Here is a 16549-nt window from a genome sequence, read left to right as displayed (position 1 = left end):
CTTTTAGTTAAAAAATAGCGTTTTGTGTTATACTCGCCGTATAAGACGACCCCTTCTTCCTTCTCCACCCCTTTGTATTCCCCCATGTGCTTTCAGCGTTCTTCTCCCTCCTCTGTCTTCAAGTGCTTTCAGAGTCCTTCCCCCCCCCCTTCTCTACCGCCCCGGGTGCAGCACAGCCAGCCAGGTCCCCTTACTTTTGTGGCACTTCCCCGACCGACCGACAACAGCCCGGGTCCGACAAACTTCCCTGCCCTTAACCGCGAATCTAAATTACCTTCTTACAGCTGCTGTAAGAAGGTAATTTAGATTCGCGGCTACAGGGCAGGGAGGATTGTCGGACCCGGGCTGTTATCGGTCGGTCGGGGAAGTGCCACAAAAGTAAGGGGACCTGGCCGGCTGTGCTGCAACCGGGGCGGGGCGGCCGCCCCTCTCTCTTGGTACCGCGAGGCTACTCTCCTCCTTACCTGCCATGCCTGCAGCAGAGCCGAACGGAAGTCTTCCCGACGTCAGCGCTGACGTCGGAGGGAGGGAGGGCTTTGTTTAAGCCCTCCCTCCCTCCGACGTCAGCGCTGACGTCGGGAAGACTTCCGTTCGGCTCTGTGCTGCAAGCAGAGAAGGTAGGGAGAAGAAGAGCCACGCGACTGAGTACATCCAGCCCCGCAAGTAAGGGCATGTAAACTGTACCCGGCGTATAAGACGACCCCCGACTTTGGGGAGGATTTTAAGGTACTAAAAAGTCGTCTTATACGCCGGCAAATACGGTAATAAGAAATGGAATACAGTCTGTTACATTAAAAAGACATTAAAAATTTAAAATTAATGGAGTAAAATTAATTATGTTAAAGATAAAAGCACAGATTAAGAGATAAATTTGTCAAATAATACTGTCTTAATTTCTTTTCTAAAAGCGCCATAGAATAGCATGGCTCCGCTGATATAATTACCCAACCAAGACTGTTTGCTTGCTTGAAAATAAGACCTAAGTTTGCAGCCTAAAATCTTCGGGTAAGCAAATAGGTTACAATTCCTGGTTATCCTCACGGGGTTATATAGCACGAAATAAGATAGCAGGTACGTAGGTGCCAATCCCCAAACTGACTTAAAACAGAGGCATGAGAATTTAAACATTACTCATGCCTCCACTGGTAATCGGTGCAATGATCTGTAGTAAGGACTGATATGATCGCTTTTCTTCAGTCGAAATATCGGGCGAACAGCTGTATTCTGCACTACTCTTCATTTTCTCACAACTTTCTTTGGTGCGCCCAAGTAGACAATATTACAGTAGTCCAATATGGATGATACCAATGCCTGCACCAACATTTTAAAGGATAAAAAAAATCAAAATACTTTTTGATGGTCTTTAATTTCCATAATGTAAAAAAAGCACTTTTTCACCACCAAATTTGTTTGTTCTACCAAAGTTAAATGGGAGTCTAAAGTGACTCCCAGTATTTTTATAGATTTTAAAATTGGGTAGTCATGACCATTCAGGTGAAGCGATGTCTTAGTTATTTTGTCATTTGGACTTGCTAAAAAAAATTTTTGTCTTTTCTGTATTCAATTTTAGTTTAAAATTGGTTGTCCATTGTTCCAATTCAGACATAGTATAAGAAATTTGTTCCAAAATTTCTTTCGTTATGTTATTCAAAGGAATTAAAATGGAAATGTCATCTGCATATATGTAAAAGATTTAATTTAATTTCTGCAGTGAGACCCTGATTCTGCAAAGTGCGTCCCGAGTTTAGGCAGCTGTAGGCATCCTACAGCTATCTAATCAGCCAATCGGGATGCACGTTTTTTAAAAAAATGCTCCCCAGGCAGGCCGCCTATATTGAAGGTGCCTCCGGGAGCCTAGGGAGGCCCGCAAGACACCTAATATCACCTAAAAGCCGTAGGCGAACCTAGGCAGCCCTACGCATCTCCCTAGTACAGGAAGAGACATTTACAATGTAGGCCAGCAAAAAGCTGGCCTACATTGTAAGTAGACGCAGCCGCTATATTTATCACGGCAAGGGATCTCCCTGCTGCAATAAGTATAGCGGCCGCCTGTCTGATCGCCGGCAGGAGGGTGCCCAACCCCTCCTGCTGGAAGGCCGTCCCCCTGACACTCCCGATCGCTGGCAGGAGGGTGCCCAACCCCTCCTGCCGGAACGCCGCCCCCCTGAAACTCCCGATCGACAGGAGGGTGCCCAACCCCTCCTGCCAGAAAGCTGCACCCCCTCCGGACTTCCCATGCTAACGACCTCCCCCGCGCTACCACCTCCTAACCTTCCCCCCCAACTAACTTCTAAAGTGTTGGCCGGCCGGCCGGGTTTTGCTGCTGTCCAGCCGGCAGGCCCGCCTCATCGAAATGAGGTGGGCCCGCCCCTTCCCGGCCCATCCCCGCTAAGTCTAAGGCCTGATTGGCCCAGGCTTCGCTAAAACTGTCTCGGTACTAAAACCTTTTCTAAATCCTGACTGGTGTTCATTAAGAATATTATATTTATCTAGATAATTCACCAGTTCTAGATTAACCAATCCCTCCATAAGTTTGGTGAATAAAGGTATGCTTGCTATGGGTATATAATTTGATTTTAGAGCAATAGATGCCCCTTGGTCTTTTGGGATAGGTGTGATCAAATATTCCCATTTCTTCATTAAAAATCCCTCTTGTTATAACAAAGGTTAACCAGTTGAATAAATCCTTTTTAAAATCTCTCATTAATTTTGAAGGGCAGGCATCTAGTTTGCAGTTTGATTTAGTATATTTATTAAACAAGTTTAGAAATTGCCAGCTTGGGGACTCGAAATGGTCCCAAAACATATCTGCCCTGGACGCCTTTTCCCAAATTCAGATTCACTATTAAAATCAACTGTAATCGAAGGTATTGTAGCTCTCAAATCAAGAATTTTATTATTAAAAAATTCAGCAAGGATTTTAGACAACGGAATTGATTCAGTTTCTTTTTCAAGATTTTTGTGGTGTTAGTTAACCTATTTACTAGCTTAAACAGTTCTCTACTATTTGTTTTAGAAGTTCCAATTTTCTGTGCATAATATTTAGAACGCTTTTCTTTAATCAAAAATTTATAACTTTTCGTTTTCTGTCTCCAATTTGTTCTATCTTCTTCTTTGTTGGATTTATGCCAAATTCTTTCTAGTTTTCTTAGCTTCCCATTTAATGGCTAATAATTCTGAGTCAAATCACTCGTTTGAGACCCTCACTTTCTTATTATAAATTTTTAGTGGGGCTATTTGATCTAAAACTTTCTTATTAAACTTTTCCCAATTAAAGGGGAAATATTGATCCTCCTCTATTTTAGAATGTAATTCATAGTGGGACCAGAATTCTGTTGGGTTTATAATACCTCTACTAGTGATAAATTTTGTATTTGTATTTTTATTATTTTTAAAAGGGGTTGTTTCTTTTGCCAACTTAAATCAAAATTACATATATAGTGGTCTGACCAGATGCATTTCTCCCATGCCCCCAAACTGAATTGGATCTTGAAATCAGTTATTTCTCTTTGTGTGAAGGTAATTAAATCTAATTTGTGTCATTTTCATGAGCTGTCTCTGCATCTAATTTTGAAAATCCTAATGTGATTAAAAAAGAATTAATATCTATCACTTCTGGGTTTCCCGTTTGTTCCATATGGGTGTTTATGTTGCCCACTAATAAGTTATAAGATCCCCTCAAGGTATCTATAATAATAAAACATTAAGCGCGCATGTGCACTCTTAATGATCTGTAGTTCCGTGGCCGGCAGAGTGCGCATGCGTGCTTACCACGCATCTCTCTGTCTCGCAGCGGGCTTGCCGGCTCCGGCCACGCAAAGTTCATTTTTTTGTTCAAAGCCCTCTATCGAACCTCACCAGAGTCGGAGAAGACTTCCGACTCTGGCGGGGATCGAGAGAGGAGACGCAGTGTCAGCTTTGAACTAAAAATGAACTTTTTCTGGCCAGAACCGGCAAGCCCGCTGCGAGAAAGAGAGATGGCATCTGAATATTAATGGAGCGTGGGCGTAGGGGGCCTGGCTCCACGGCTACTGCACACGGAACACGACATCGAAAGTGGAAGATGGCGGTGGGTTGGCTCACCTTACGGCAGATGCGCAGGAACCGGCTCTAACAGGCTCACCCTCCCTCTTCCCCGTGCTCTGCTCCTCTTCCGCGGATGGCATATGCTACGGGGACGACGCCTGCTTCGTGGCCCGGCACCGGACAGCGGACGTGCTCGGTGAGTTTGTCTTCGAGGGACAGGGGAAGCACGGAAGAGGTGCTGCTGGACTGTGGGAGCAGAGAAGAGGGACAGGGGAGCACAGAAGAGATGCTTCTGCATAGGGAAGTGGGGTGGGGGAGGGAAATGCTGCTGCACAGGGAAATGGAGGGGGAGGGTATGCTGCTACTGTACAGGGAAGTGGGGTGGGGAGGGAAATGCTGCTGGTGAGAAAAGGGGGCTGAAAGGGAAAAGATGGGAGAAGGGGGCTGGGGGGGAAATGGGTTTGGAGCTGGAGCTGGGGCTGAAAATAGGGGATATTTGAGGTTAAGGAGGCTTTACTAGCACCCGTTAATGTAACGGGCTTAAACACTAGTTTGTAATAAGAAACTCCAAGAATTCTTCTACTCACCTTTCCTTCCTCCGAGCGACTTCCATTAACCACCACCCTCTGGTGTCTGTCTGACAGCCAGTTTCTAACCCAGTTCACCACTTTGGGTCCTAACTTTAACCCATCTAGTTTGTTCAAGAGCCTCCTATGAGGAACCGTATCAAAGGCTTTGCTGAAATCTAAGTAAATTACATCTAGCATATGTCCTCAATTCAGCTCTCCGGTCACCCAATCAAAAAATTCAATCAGGTTTGTTTGGCACAATTTACCTTTTGTAAAGCCATGTTGTCTCAGATCCTGTAAGCCACTAGATTCAAGAAAGTACACTATCCTTTCTTCCAGCAACTCTTCCATTATTTTTCCAACAACCGAAGTGAGGCTCACCGGCCTGTAGTTTCCCACTGCATCCCTGTGACCACTTTTGTGAATAGGGACCACATCCGCTCTCCTCCAATCCCCGGGAACCACTCCTGTCTCCAGCGATTTGTTTAACAAGTCTTTAACAGGACCCGCCAGAACCTCTCTGAGCTCTCTCGGTATCCTGGGATGGATCCCGTCCAGTCCCATCGCTTTGTCCATCTTCAGTTTGAGACCACTGCTTTATAAGATGTCCTTCCCTCCCCTCGCAATAGGCAAGGCCTAGACTCCTGATCTGTCTTGTCATATACGGGACAAGACCATAGAAGTCCATCAGCTTCACTTCCCCACTGCTGGGGCTGCATTTAAGCATTATAAACAAAGTTATAGCTATTGATCTGATGAGTTTTGTGTCGTCTTAAAACTTTTGAAGGATGCTTCAGCTTGTAGTGGCAAGTGGAAGACTTTCATGAGGACAGTGCCAAAAAGAAGAATGCATTCTGTCCGGTAGATTCCGAGTGGGCAACTGCTGGTGAGGGAAGGACCAGATGATCATTGAATGACTGTAGACAACATGATGAAACTGTTGCTACCAAGTAGCTAGGAGAGCCTTAAAAGCTAATAGAAGAGTCTTGACTTCTACATCACCATGCATTGATGGGTGAAAAGTTACCAGACCAAAACTGCTTGTAAGATATAATTTAGATGTAATGTATTTAGTGAATAGGCTTGCAAATAGCAAGAGAGAAAAAAAAATCTGCATTACACAAACCCACATCTCACAGCTGGCATCGCAACAAGCAGCTACTGCACACTAGTGGGTAAGCCCCAAATAGCTGCCCACAATATTTTAATGCCGTCTTTTAAAAGATTTTTATATTGTGGTTTAGGATTATGACACACTTTGCAAAATAACCCATTCTGTGGTTGCAGATTAAATTAGCTCTGGTTAAAACAGCAATTAACAGCACTTAAGGTCTGTCAGGGGAAAAGGACAGCAGATTATTCTCCCTCTTTCGTTCAATTAGGACACTAAAAATTTTGAAAAACACAGATTTGAGAAAAATAAAACAACCAACCACTTCATCTGTCAATATAGGAGCCCACTAATATGGGGTTGGGGGAGGAAACCAATGCCCAAACAAGATATATGTAAACACAAAATACATGTAGTCCTTATTAAGTACTGCTATCACTTAAAGTCAATGAAGAGGAGAAGGAAAAAAAACACAAAAACAAGCTTTAAATCAGAAGCTTAAGGGCTGTGTATACTCTGTTCGGGAACCTTCCATCCTAAACATTTACACCCGAATGCCTCAGCTGTAGGGATACCATTCATGCCCATTAACATAAGGTGCTCCGACATCACCAACACACAGCAGTGCCAATACACTTTCTGTGGTGTCTCTTGGCACTGTGAAAGATGTCTTCATTGCAGACCTATCACTTTTGTGCAATCCCTTTCACAAAGGTTTATGAGAATAGCTAATGGGCAGACAGGATGGACCATTCAGGTCTTTTATCTGCCGCCATATGTTACTATGTCTTCTACATCGGTGTTGGTAACGGTGATAACTGGCGTGGCCTTGCACAGAGAGATACTCATTCAGATCCCTTCATCTCGCTCTTTCCTACGCTGGACTTGGAATATGAGCTTGCATTGTTTACAGTGATGAGGAAGGGTCTACAGCAATTCCATCTGATTCTCCTCAGGTCATTTCATATCTAAAATGTGTCAGCAAGATAGCTAAAGTTCTTCTACACTTCAACAGGAAATGTAACCAGGATCTGACATCTTTGGTCTTCTAAAACAGAGTGCCTCCCAAAACAGTAACAATTTTTGAATATACCAGGAACAGGTACAAACAGCTCCATAAGTGGCAGAATCTACTTACTGCTCAGGCCGTTTCTTGTAGGCTGCCACCCACAGGATTTAATAAGGTCCAGATATCATGCTTTTCAGTCACAACAGAAGTAAATACAAGAATGGTAAAGAAACGCAGAGATTTCTCCAATTCTCTTTGTGGGAAGGAATCCTATTTTGTTAGCTCATTTGGGAAAGAAATCTTTGAAGAAGCTGTAATCGGTACGGTTTGGAGCATGCATAGCTGCAAACATTTAGGCTACGCAATGATGTCCATTCCACATTTGCAGATGTTCCTTGTAAGTATCGTAAGACTCGCTATTCAGAGAGAAAGTGAAAAACAGCTGAAATAATTAAAGACCAAAAGTTCTATCCCTCAGCATCTCTTTGGCACCAGGAACTTGCTATAATCAACTCTGCTAGGCATACTTCTTTCAACCAATGTTTACATGACTATTCCGAACACAGAAAGCTATTATCAGAAACACCTCAGCATGTACAATGTATTCTTGCCCCAAAGCCAAGGCAAGGAGATGGAGCTCAGCCTACTTATCTGACTTACTGGTTCCAAGCACAGGAAAGGGACCTTGGGATGATAGTGTCCAAAGAACTAAAGGCAAAGAAACAGTGTCATAAGGCGGTGGCTGTTGCCAGAAGGATGCTAAACTGTATAGAAAGGGTGTAGCCAGTAGAAGAAAGAAGGTGTTGATGCCCCTGTACAGATCATTGGTGAGGCCCCATTTGGGGTATTGTGTTCAATTTTGGAGATCATATCTGGCAAAGGACATAAGACTTGAAGTGGTCCAGAGAAAGGCAACGAAAATGGTAGGAGGTTTGCGCCAAAAGATGCATGAGAAGAGACTGGAAGCCCTGAATATGTATACCCTAGAGGAAAGGAGGGCTAGGGGAGATATGATTCAGACGTTCAAATACTTGAAAGGTATTAACGTAGATCAAAATCTTTTCCAGAGAAAGGAAAATGGTAAAACCAGAGGGCATAATCTGAGGTTGAGGGGTGGTAGACTTAAGAGTAATGTTAGGAAGTTCTTCTTTACGGAGAGGGTGGTTAATGCCTGAAAAGCACTCCCGAGGGAGGTGGTGGAGAGAAAAACGGTGATGGAGTTCAAAGAAGCGTGGGATGAACACAGAGGATCTCATCAGAAAATAATGATATATACTGAAGAACTAAGTAAAGCCAGTACTGGACAGACTTGCACGGTATATGTCACGTATATGGCCATTCAGTTGAGGATGGGCTGGGATGGTTTAGATGAGCTGGAGTGAGCTTTGACGGAGACTCCAGTAGATGTACAATCCCGGGCAGAGCTATGAGTTTCTGGCCCAGAAATACTTTAAGAAAAAGAACTCTATAATTAAATCATTAACTCTATAAATTAAATCATTAAATTATAGAGTGTATGTTTGGGCAGACTGGACGGACCATTTGGGTCTTTATCTGCCATCATTTACTATGTTTACTATCGTATTATACTCAAAACCTCCAATCTTTGCAGAATACTTACCCTGTCTTGCTTGGGGGGGGGAGGGGGGGTAGTGCTCAATTTCTATCAGTTTGGTGAAAGATCATGATGGACTATGGTTCAAGATAGATACTTTTTCCCATTCATAAGCTGCCCTTGGATTGACTTATGGATCCATACTCTTTCCAACATCTTGCTATTTGATAGTAGGAAGTCTACCTTCTACCTTCTTTTATCACCTTGGTCACTCTTCTTTGAACCTTTTCTAGTTATGCTATATCTTTCTTGCGTTACCTAGATCAGGGGTAGGCAATTCCGGTCCTCGAGAGCTGGGGCCAGGTCAGGTTTTCAGGATCTCCACAATGAATATGTACGAGATAGATTTGCATGCACTGCCTCCTTGAGATGCAAATCTATCTCGTGCATATTTATTGTGGATATCCTGAAAACCTGACCTGGCTCCGGCTCTCGAGGACCGGAATTGCCTACCCCTGACCTAGATCATATGCCATAATCCAACCATGTGATCATATGCCATGATCCAACCATGTGATTCCTCTCCATGCAAAAACATTTAATCCAAAATAATTTTGGCAAGCATGAGGATTAAAATCTTAAAAGTCCTTCTTCTGGGCTGCCATCTTTCTTCGACTATTCCCTAATTGTCCTCACAGGTGCTTTGATCTCGGTGATCACCACCCTAGTCCTTCTTGTCCCCTCTAAAGGCCATCTCCAATCAACAAGGCATTCAGCCTTTTATTGCTTAGCGTCCCTACCTTTTGGAATACTTTAACCCAACTTCTTCATACAGAGCTAAATTTTGTATATTTTAAAACTTCTTTTAAACTTCTCTTTCCAAAACAAGCTTATTTGGAGTGAGCGTCAGTGTTTGTTCCCGATTGTAGATTTGTTTTCATAACTTTACCACTTTACTGTTTATGTCTCGTGATTTACTCTCGTCTTGGATGACTAATACTTTTCTATAATTATTAGAGGGTTTTATTCCCACTATTTTAGTATAATTGTAAGCCACTTTGATGTGGTGTAGCAACCTTTAATAAACAAACAAATTCCAAATTGTTGTTTTTTTCCAGCCTCTGTTCACGACTGCTTTTCAATATAACTCTGGGTTATTTTCTTTTTCATGTGCAATCTCATCTCCCTTTCTACCCTGGGGATCAAAGTAATGTTGCTTCAGCGACCCAACTGGCTTTTGCCAGCTGCTTTTGCTGTACTTGTATAATTCTCCTGATCTGTTAGTGCTTCCCCTTTCCTCCAGGGGATACGACTCTCTCAACTTGTGCTTTGAGGGCAAAATATGTCTACTTCCGCAGACTCATAACACAGAAATATTTGCCGATTGCCATGGTTGACAGCTCACCACAACATTTATCTTTGCATTGATCTCTTTTCAAATACAAACACAGAGAGGGACAATTTAAATAGAAGAAAAAAAATCAGAATTTAGATATCCAGGTTGGGACATGCTTAGTTAAGATGGTAGTTTAGAAAAGGATCTGCCGACGATGAATCTTAAAATACCTTCAGATCTGCATGCGTCTTTGCCTGCACAGCCAGCCGGAGAACCCATTATAAAAACAGACACGTCAGAAAAAGTGAATGGCACAGACCCAGCAATTTCATAACGTTCATATGTAAGTGCCGACACCTCTACCTGTAGCTCCCCATTTCACAAGCCTATATGTTAGTGCCACAAGTTAAGTAGCGAGACCACATTTTTAACACGGTTTTATTTTTGAGGTAGAAAGTACATGAGATTAAGGAGAATGACTCCCTTAATCCTGTGTCAACTGCAATGCAGATTGTACATAACATGGTAATTTGAAATTATTCATCTCTGTCCTTTATTTAAATATTTTGATTAAGAAAGAGTGATCATGTGACAGAATCCTATATAATAAAAGACTAAGCGCACATGCGCACTTAGGATTTCGTGTTCCCGGCCGCTGGGGTGTGTGATCCATGGCCGCCAATCCGGCGGCAGGGAACATTCTGGCCACTCCCCTCCTCCCGCCCTCACTCACCATGGAAGCCAGGCAAGCTCTCTCCCTGCCCGCGTCCTCAGCAGGGAACACACCTCCCGCCCTAACTCGCCGCTGCTGCTGCTGATCCTCCTCTAAAGAGCAGCCTGTGATGGTGGCCGGCTTTAGCGAACCTCGCAGGCCGCTCTCCAACCTCGGTAGCACGTTCCCTCTGACGCACGGGATCGCGTCAGAGGGAACGTGCTACCGAGTTGGAGAGCGGCCTGCGAGGTTCGCTAAAGCCGGCCACCATCGCAGGCTGCTCTTTACAGGAGATCAGCCACCACGGGGATCGTGAGAGGAGCCGCCGGTACTTTGAAACTTGAAAAAAATCCTTCAGCCGCAGCAGGCCAGCCCGCGGGAAGGGAAGGGGGAGGGGCCGAACGGAGCAGGCCAGATCGCATTAAGAGAAGAGAAGGGCCGAACAGAGCAGGACAGCTCACGGTAAGAGAAGGGAATGGGGGGATGGGGGAAAATGCTGCTACTGCTTCAGCAGGGACCTGGAGGGGAAGGGAAATACCGCTGCTACTTCTGCAAAGGAAAGTGTGGGGGGGGGGAGAAGGGAATGGGGGGGTGGGGGAAAATGCTGCTACTACTTCACAGGGACCTGGAGGGGAAGGGAAATACCGCTGCTGCTTCTGCAAAGGAAAGTGTGGGGGGGGGAGGAGAGACAGAAAGAAATACAGACAGACAAAGGAGGCCAGGGAGAGAGACAGACAGAAATAAAGACAAACAGGGGACCAGAGAGACAGACAGAAAGGCAGACAGACAAAGGTGCCAGGGAGAGAGAGAGAAAAATAGCAGGAGGGAGAGAGACAGAAAGAAAGGAAGGAAGAAAGAGACAGGAGCAGGGAGAGAGACATAAATAAAGAAAGACAGACTGGCATATATTCTAGCACCCGTTAATGTAACGGGTTTAAAAACTAGTGCTATATATCTTTGTATTGGTTAAAATTAGAACATCGAATCCTTTATAAAATTACTGGTCTTGGTGCATCTTTGGATACACAATAAAGCACTGAAACATTTGATGGATAGTGTTCTGCCACACGAACCACAGCGCATGTTGCGCTTGGTGACTCACGATGACCTCCTTAGTCCGATAGTGAAACAGTTGGGACAAGCTGTGTCTAGAGCTAGCATATTTTCGTGTGTGGGTAATCGGAAGTGGAATAAGCTTCCGGGATATTTACAACAGCAAACAAGTTTGAATAGTTTTAAGAAAATGTTGGAATAAACACCTCTTCTGTAAGATGAAATAAGGGACTTGATTTATAGTTTTTTGATGTGGCACTGCAAAGGGTTTGAGATCACTGCTCTACAACTACCTGCTCTCTCCCCCCTCCCAGACCCAACATTGGCCTCTCCAAGGTCCACCTTAAATTCTGGTGGTCCAGTGATAAGCCGAGCCGGGAGCAATCCCTCCCTCCCCCTAGATGCGTTGTCAGTCCTGTCCCAGCCATCAGCTGACTGTACAAATCACCACGCACCCCCTTATTCCCTCCTTCCCTCGGGAAGCTAGCTTAGGCCTCCTCTTAGGCCTATACTAGACTCTGGCAATTCAGCAGGGTGTCGGGACAGGAGCAATCTTACGCTCCTATCCGTGCAGTCTCACTGAAAAAAAAAGGTTGCCGCGAGTTCTTGCGGCAACTTCATGAGACTGTTAAAACACGCAAAGTTGCTGTAGGAATTCATGCAGCCATTTTTTTCCGCGAGACTGCATGGGCAGAGTGTAAGAGAATAACTCCTGCCCCAACACCCAGTTGGACTGCCAGAGTCTAAGGCAGGTCTGGAGAAAGGCCTATGCTGGTTCCTCGAAGGAAGGAGGGAGAAATAAGGGGGTGCATGGTGATTGCACAGCCAGCCAACAGCCAGGAGAGGATCTAATATCTCACCTCAGAGGAGGGAGGGATCGCACCTTTGGCATGTGTATAAATTTGTGAAAGACCATTTGTGTGTTAACCAGGCTGTTTCTGGTTACTTAATTTTACACAGGCAAAACTGGCACTTAGACAGACTTCATTAAATGTATGTTTTTCACTCCCCTCTCCCCCAACCCAGTTACAAAATTAGTTGTAAAAGGATAATGGTTTAAAGCAGGGGTGTCCAACCTTTTGGCTTCCCTGGGCCGCACTGGCCGAAAAAAATGTTTCTGGGGCCGTGCAAACGCTGCAGCAAGACAGAGGAGGGAGCTGGCAAGACGGTAAATACCCGGGGGCAGCAGAGGAAAACACTGCTTCACCCTCGACCGGGGCTGCACAAAATAGTTCACAGGGCCGCAGGTCAGACACCCCTGGTTTAAAGTAATATATGCACTTACCATCAAACTTTTTGTGTCTGGAAGCAAATGTAGTTTGCATAAGACTGCAAGGCTCTGTCACGGCATTCTTGAAGTCGTGCTTCGTCTGCTGGCTATATTTCTCCTCCATTGCTAGACTACAACATGTGAAACCTTGAGGGCACACCTTCAAATGGTCACCTGAAAAAAATCAGCAATAAACATCTGTTGAAGCTTTACACATTCCAGCTTTGCAAGTAGCATAGTGATTTTTCTTGGCACATCAGCTTCCACATAGGAAGAATTTTGAAACAGAACATACCGAGAACTGTAAACAGCAGCTTACGACCGTACCTTGAGACACTCCAGCCAAAATACATACCTAATTTATAACTGGTAAAATCAAGCTGTATATATCATTTGAGATTTTTAATTTTCATTCCAAGTATTTATAGTCTAAGTCAGGGGTCTGAAAAATCCCTCCTTGAGGGCCGCAATCCAGTCGGGTTTTCAGGATTTCCCCAATGAATTTGCATGAGATTAATGTGTATGCACTGCTTTCAATGTACAGTGGTACCTTGGATTACGAGCATAATCTGTTCCAGGAGCATGCTTGTAAACCAAAATGCTCGTTTATCAAAGCGAGTTTCCCATAGGAAATAATGGAAACTCACTTTGATACGTTCCCCCCCTCGCCCCGCGATAAGCAGCATCGCTCCCCCTGCTCGCAAAGGACCCCTCGCTCCAACCGGCCCCCCCCGCCCGAACAACTTAAACTTACCCCCCCACCCCACCCCCGTCTGGCACCAGCACCGGCACGCAGGCACAGATCGTGCCCGGTGCCTAGAAGATCTTCCGGCTTCTGCCTGCCTTGAGCATGCATCTGCGCATGCTCAAGCACTTCTAATTCTCCCTCTCGCCGAGAATCTCGGCGAGAGGGAGAATTAGAAGTCCTTGAGCATGCACAGATGCATGCTCAAGGCAGGCAGAAGCCGGAAGATCTTCTAGGCACCGGGCACGATCTGTGCCTGCGTGTCGGTGCCAGACAGGGGGAGGGGGGTAAGTTTAAGTTGTTCGGGCGGGGGGGGGGAGAAGGGGGTGCCGGTTGGAGCGAGGGAGCTTTTGTGAGCGGGGGGGGGGGGGGAGCAATGCCGGTTATCGGGGGGTGATCTCAAATCTAATCAACACTCGGTTTGCGAGTCAATAGTTTGCTGAGTGTTTTGCTCATCTTGCAAAACACTCGCAAACCGGGTTACTCGCAAACCGAGGTTTGACTGTATATTCATTGGGGAAATCCTGAAAACCCGACTGGATTGCGGCCCTCAAGGAGGGACTTCAGGTACTCAAGCATTTTTCCATCTGTCCCAATGCCTCACACTATCTAATATACCTGGGGCAATGGGGGATTAAGTGATTTGCCCAAGGTCACAAGAAGCAGCGTGGGATTTGAACTTACAATCTCAGGGTGCCGAGACTGTGGCTCTAACCACTGCGCCACATACTCAACATTAAAACAATTAAAAAGTTATTTAAAAATTAGGGCTGCACATGAAAAAAATTTAACTGCTTGATAAATCGCATAACTCTTTCCCCACCATCCAGCATCATCCCTCTGTCTCTCCCACCCTCCCCACCACCACCACCATACAGTATCTGCTATTCTGTTTATTGTGGCGTTTTGGTTTCATTACGTTGGCAGCTTCAAAAACTCTGCAGCAATATTGTTATGATCATGTCACCCCACTATTAACTTGGTTATCTATGAAACACAGATGTCAATTTCAAATCCTGTTTAACATTTAGGCCTGGATTCTGCAAAGACGCCATCACCAGCAGCCGCCTGCAAATGTTTGTGTGTCCATCATGCAACAAGGCCAATTTTCAAAATCACAGCCATATCTAAAGCCGGTACCGGAAATGTAGGCCTACAGTTCCAACACCTAATTTACATAAGAATCATGTTCATAGAGGTGCCTAAGGATGCCTATGACAACTTCTGGCGTAAACCATTCCTACTCTAGACAGAGGCGTCCATAGGCACCTTTAAGAACGCAGTTTGGTGGCCCTTCTACATTTTTTTTAAAATTGCTTTTAATTGGTTTTAAAAGGACAGTCAATTATTGTGCCATTTTATCACCAATTAAAACAATTAAGTTAATTGTTTAGATTAGAACATAAAAATCAAATATTGAAGGAATGGAGGAACAACAACAAAATGGCTCATGGAAAATTTCCAAGCGCACAAACAGAATGAGCTACAACAAAATCAGATCTACTCCAAACCATCTATCACTGGCCTAAAAAAAAAAACAACAACTTCCATTAGTAACGTGTATACATCAGCAATCAATGAGATATATAAATGCAAAAAGACTTCAGTAAAACGCTTATCTAAGCAAAGAAACAGCGTTATGATTCCCAAACATTGTTTCGCGGCTCAAACACCGCTGCTTCAGGGCACCGGAGCGCTGATCTTAACTCGAAACTTAATATCACTGGACTATTTAGAATATAAGCACCTATGCAAACATGCTAGTTTTAAGTTTAATGGGTCCTTGATATACCGCCCATCAAAGAGCATCTGAGTGGTTTACAGGGAGGTAAGATAGGGCTAAAAATACATTAAAATTATAGAAAAGGAACAGGAGTGAGGAAATAGAAATACAGTACAATAATCAATAGGGATAAGGGATAAAAGTTACTAGGTTAAGGAGAGAACTATACGCTGCAGGCTTTAACTAGAGGATATCTCCACCAGGCATTACAAAGAAACCTAAGGCACTGAGAATCTGGAGTTATTTTAATCAAAAGCATCTTTGAATAGGAAGATCTTAAAGGCAGTTTTATATATCTGTCTAAAGAGGTTTCAAGATGGAGTGGGGAAGGCGGAGCATTCTTTAGGGTAGGGCCTGTAATGGAGCATGCAATGGTAAGTGGACACCTAGGTAATTTGCTTACAGGTTGGGATAATTAATAGATTCATCTGTAGTGGATGTTTGTGGATATGGGATCAGGAGCTTAAATTATAAGTGTTCTAGGAATAGGGAAATACTTACAGGACCTGAATATAACTCATCTCAAAATGTGCCATTTCTGAACAAAAATAAATCATCAATACATAAATACACCCACACACAAAAAGAACGAAAGGTGCATTTATTACAATAAAAAAGGTATTTTGAAAGCCAAAACCCACTTCCTTATGTCAAGACAAGATAAGCAAAAGGACAGCAAGCAAAATTCTGTACTAGCTGAAGGAAGGATATTTTAGCTCCTAAAACCCTCACCAGAAAATGAATTTAGTCCAATAGAAAGACGTCACCGTATATTCTCTCTTTTTTTTTTGCTTTTATTTTTATGCACTGGACTGACACCCACACTACATTAGCTAAGTATTTGAGGAACAGAAGAACATTAATTTTGTTAATACTTAAAATATGAACGAATTCCAAGAGAGACACAAATGATGTGGGACTCCTTCAGTCACCAACAGCAGCTAACCACAATCTACAACAGGATCATGTGTTATTCTTCTCAGTGTTTAAATTGTCAGCAGGTGTGAATAAATTAGCTTATGTTTACATCATATTATGTCAGCAACGACAAATTCAAATTCACATTGACAGAAATGTCAGTGCGATTATTTTCCATTAAGGGCTGGTAGAAGAGCAGATGTAGGACCGACATGCACAATTTTATACCAGTGCTGCAATTAAGAGGCCTCTTTAATGATTACTAGCAATTAAGAGCAATTCATTAAAGAGACAGGCCACACTGCCAGTATCAATGCCCAATTTTACTCCATGCTTGCCAGTAACAAAAAAAGAATTTCGCTTTTCAGATTTAGGTTACAGATGCCCTATAGAAACACACTAAATAGCCCATTTGTTTTCTGGTCTCTTTTCACAAAAGATTTGTGGCGACAGCACAAGACT

At 43.9% G+C, this 16549-nt stretch overlaps 1 protein-coding gene across 3 annotated transcripts in view; it reads right to left on the bottom strand.

Moving 5' to 3' along the window:
- The window catches only part of GPC4 (glypican 4), a 213047-nt gene that overhangs the window by 73866 nt on the left and 122632 nt on the right, over positions 1–16549 (bottom strand). For all 3 annotated transcript variants that reach the window (XM_033945374.1, XM_033945375.1, XM_033945377.1), the window contains exon 2: positions 12657–12815. In XM_033945374.1, coding sequence (XP_033801265.1) covers positions 12657–12815 — 159 coding nt within the window. The remainder of the gene's footprint in view (positions 1–12656; positions 12816–16549) is intronic.

This window comes from Geotrypetes seraphini, chromosome 5, assembly GCF_902459505.1.
Source record: "Geotrypetes seraphini chromosome 5, aGeoSer1.1, whole genome shotgun sequence".
Lineage (NCBI taxonomy): Eukaryota > Metazoa > Chordata > Amphibia > Gymnophiona > Dermophiidae > Geotrypetes > Geotrypetes seraphini.
The sequence above is the reverse complement of the archived record's forward strand: the minus strand, read 5'-3'. Positions and strand labels throughout refer to the sequence as shown.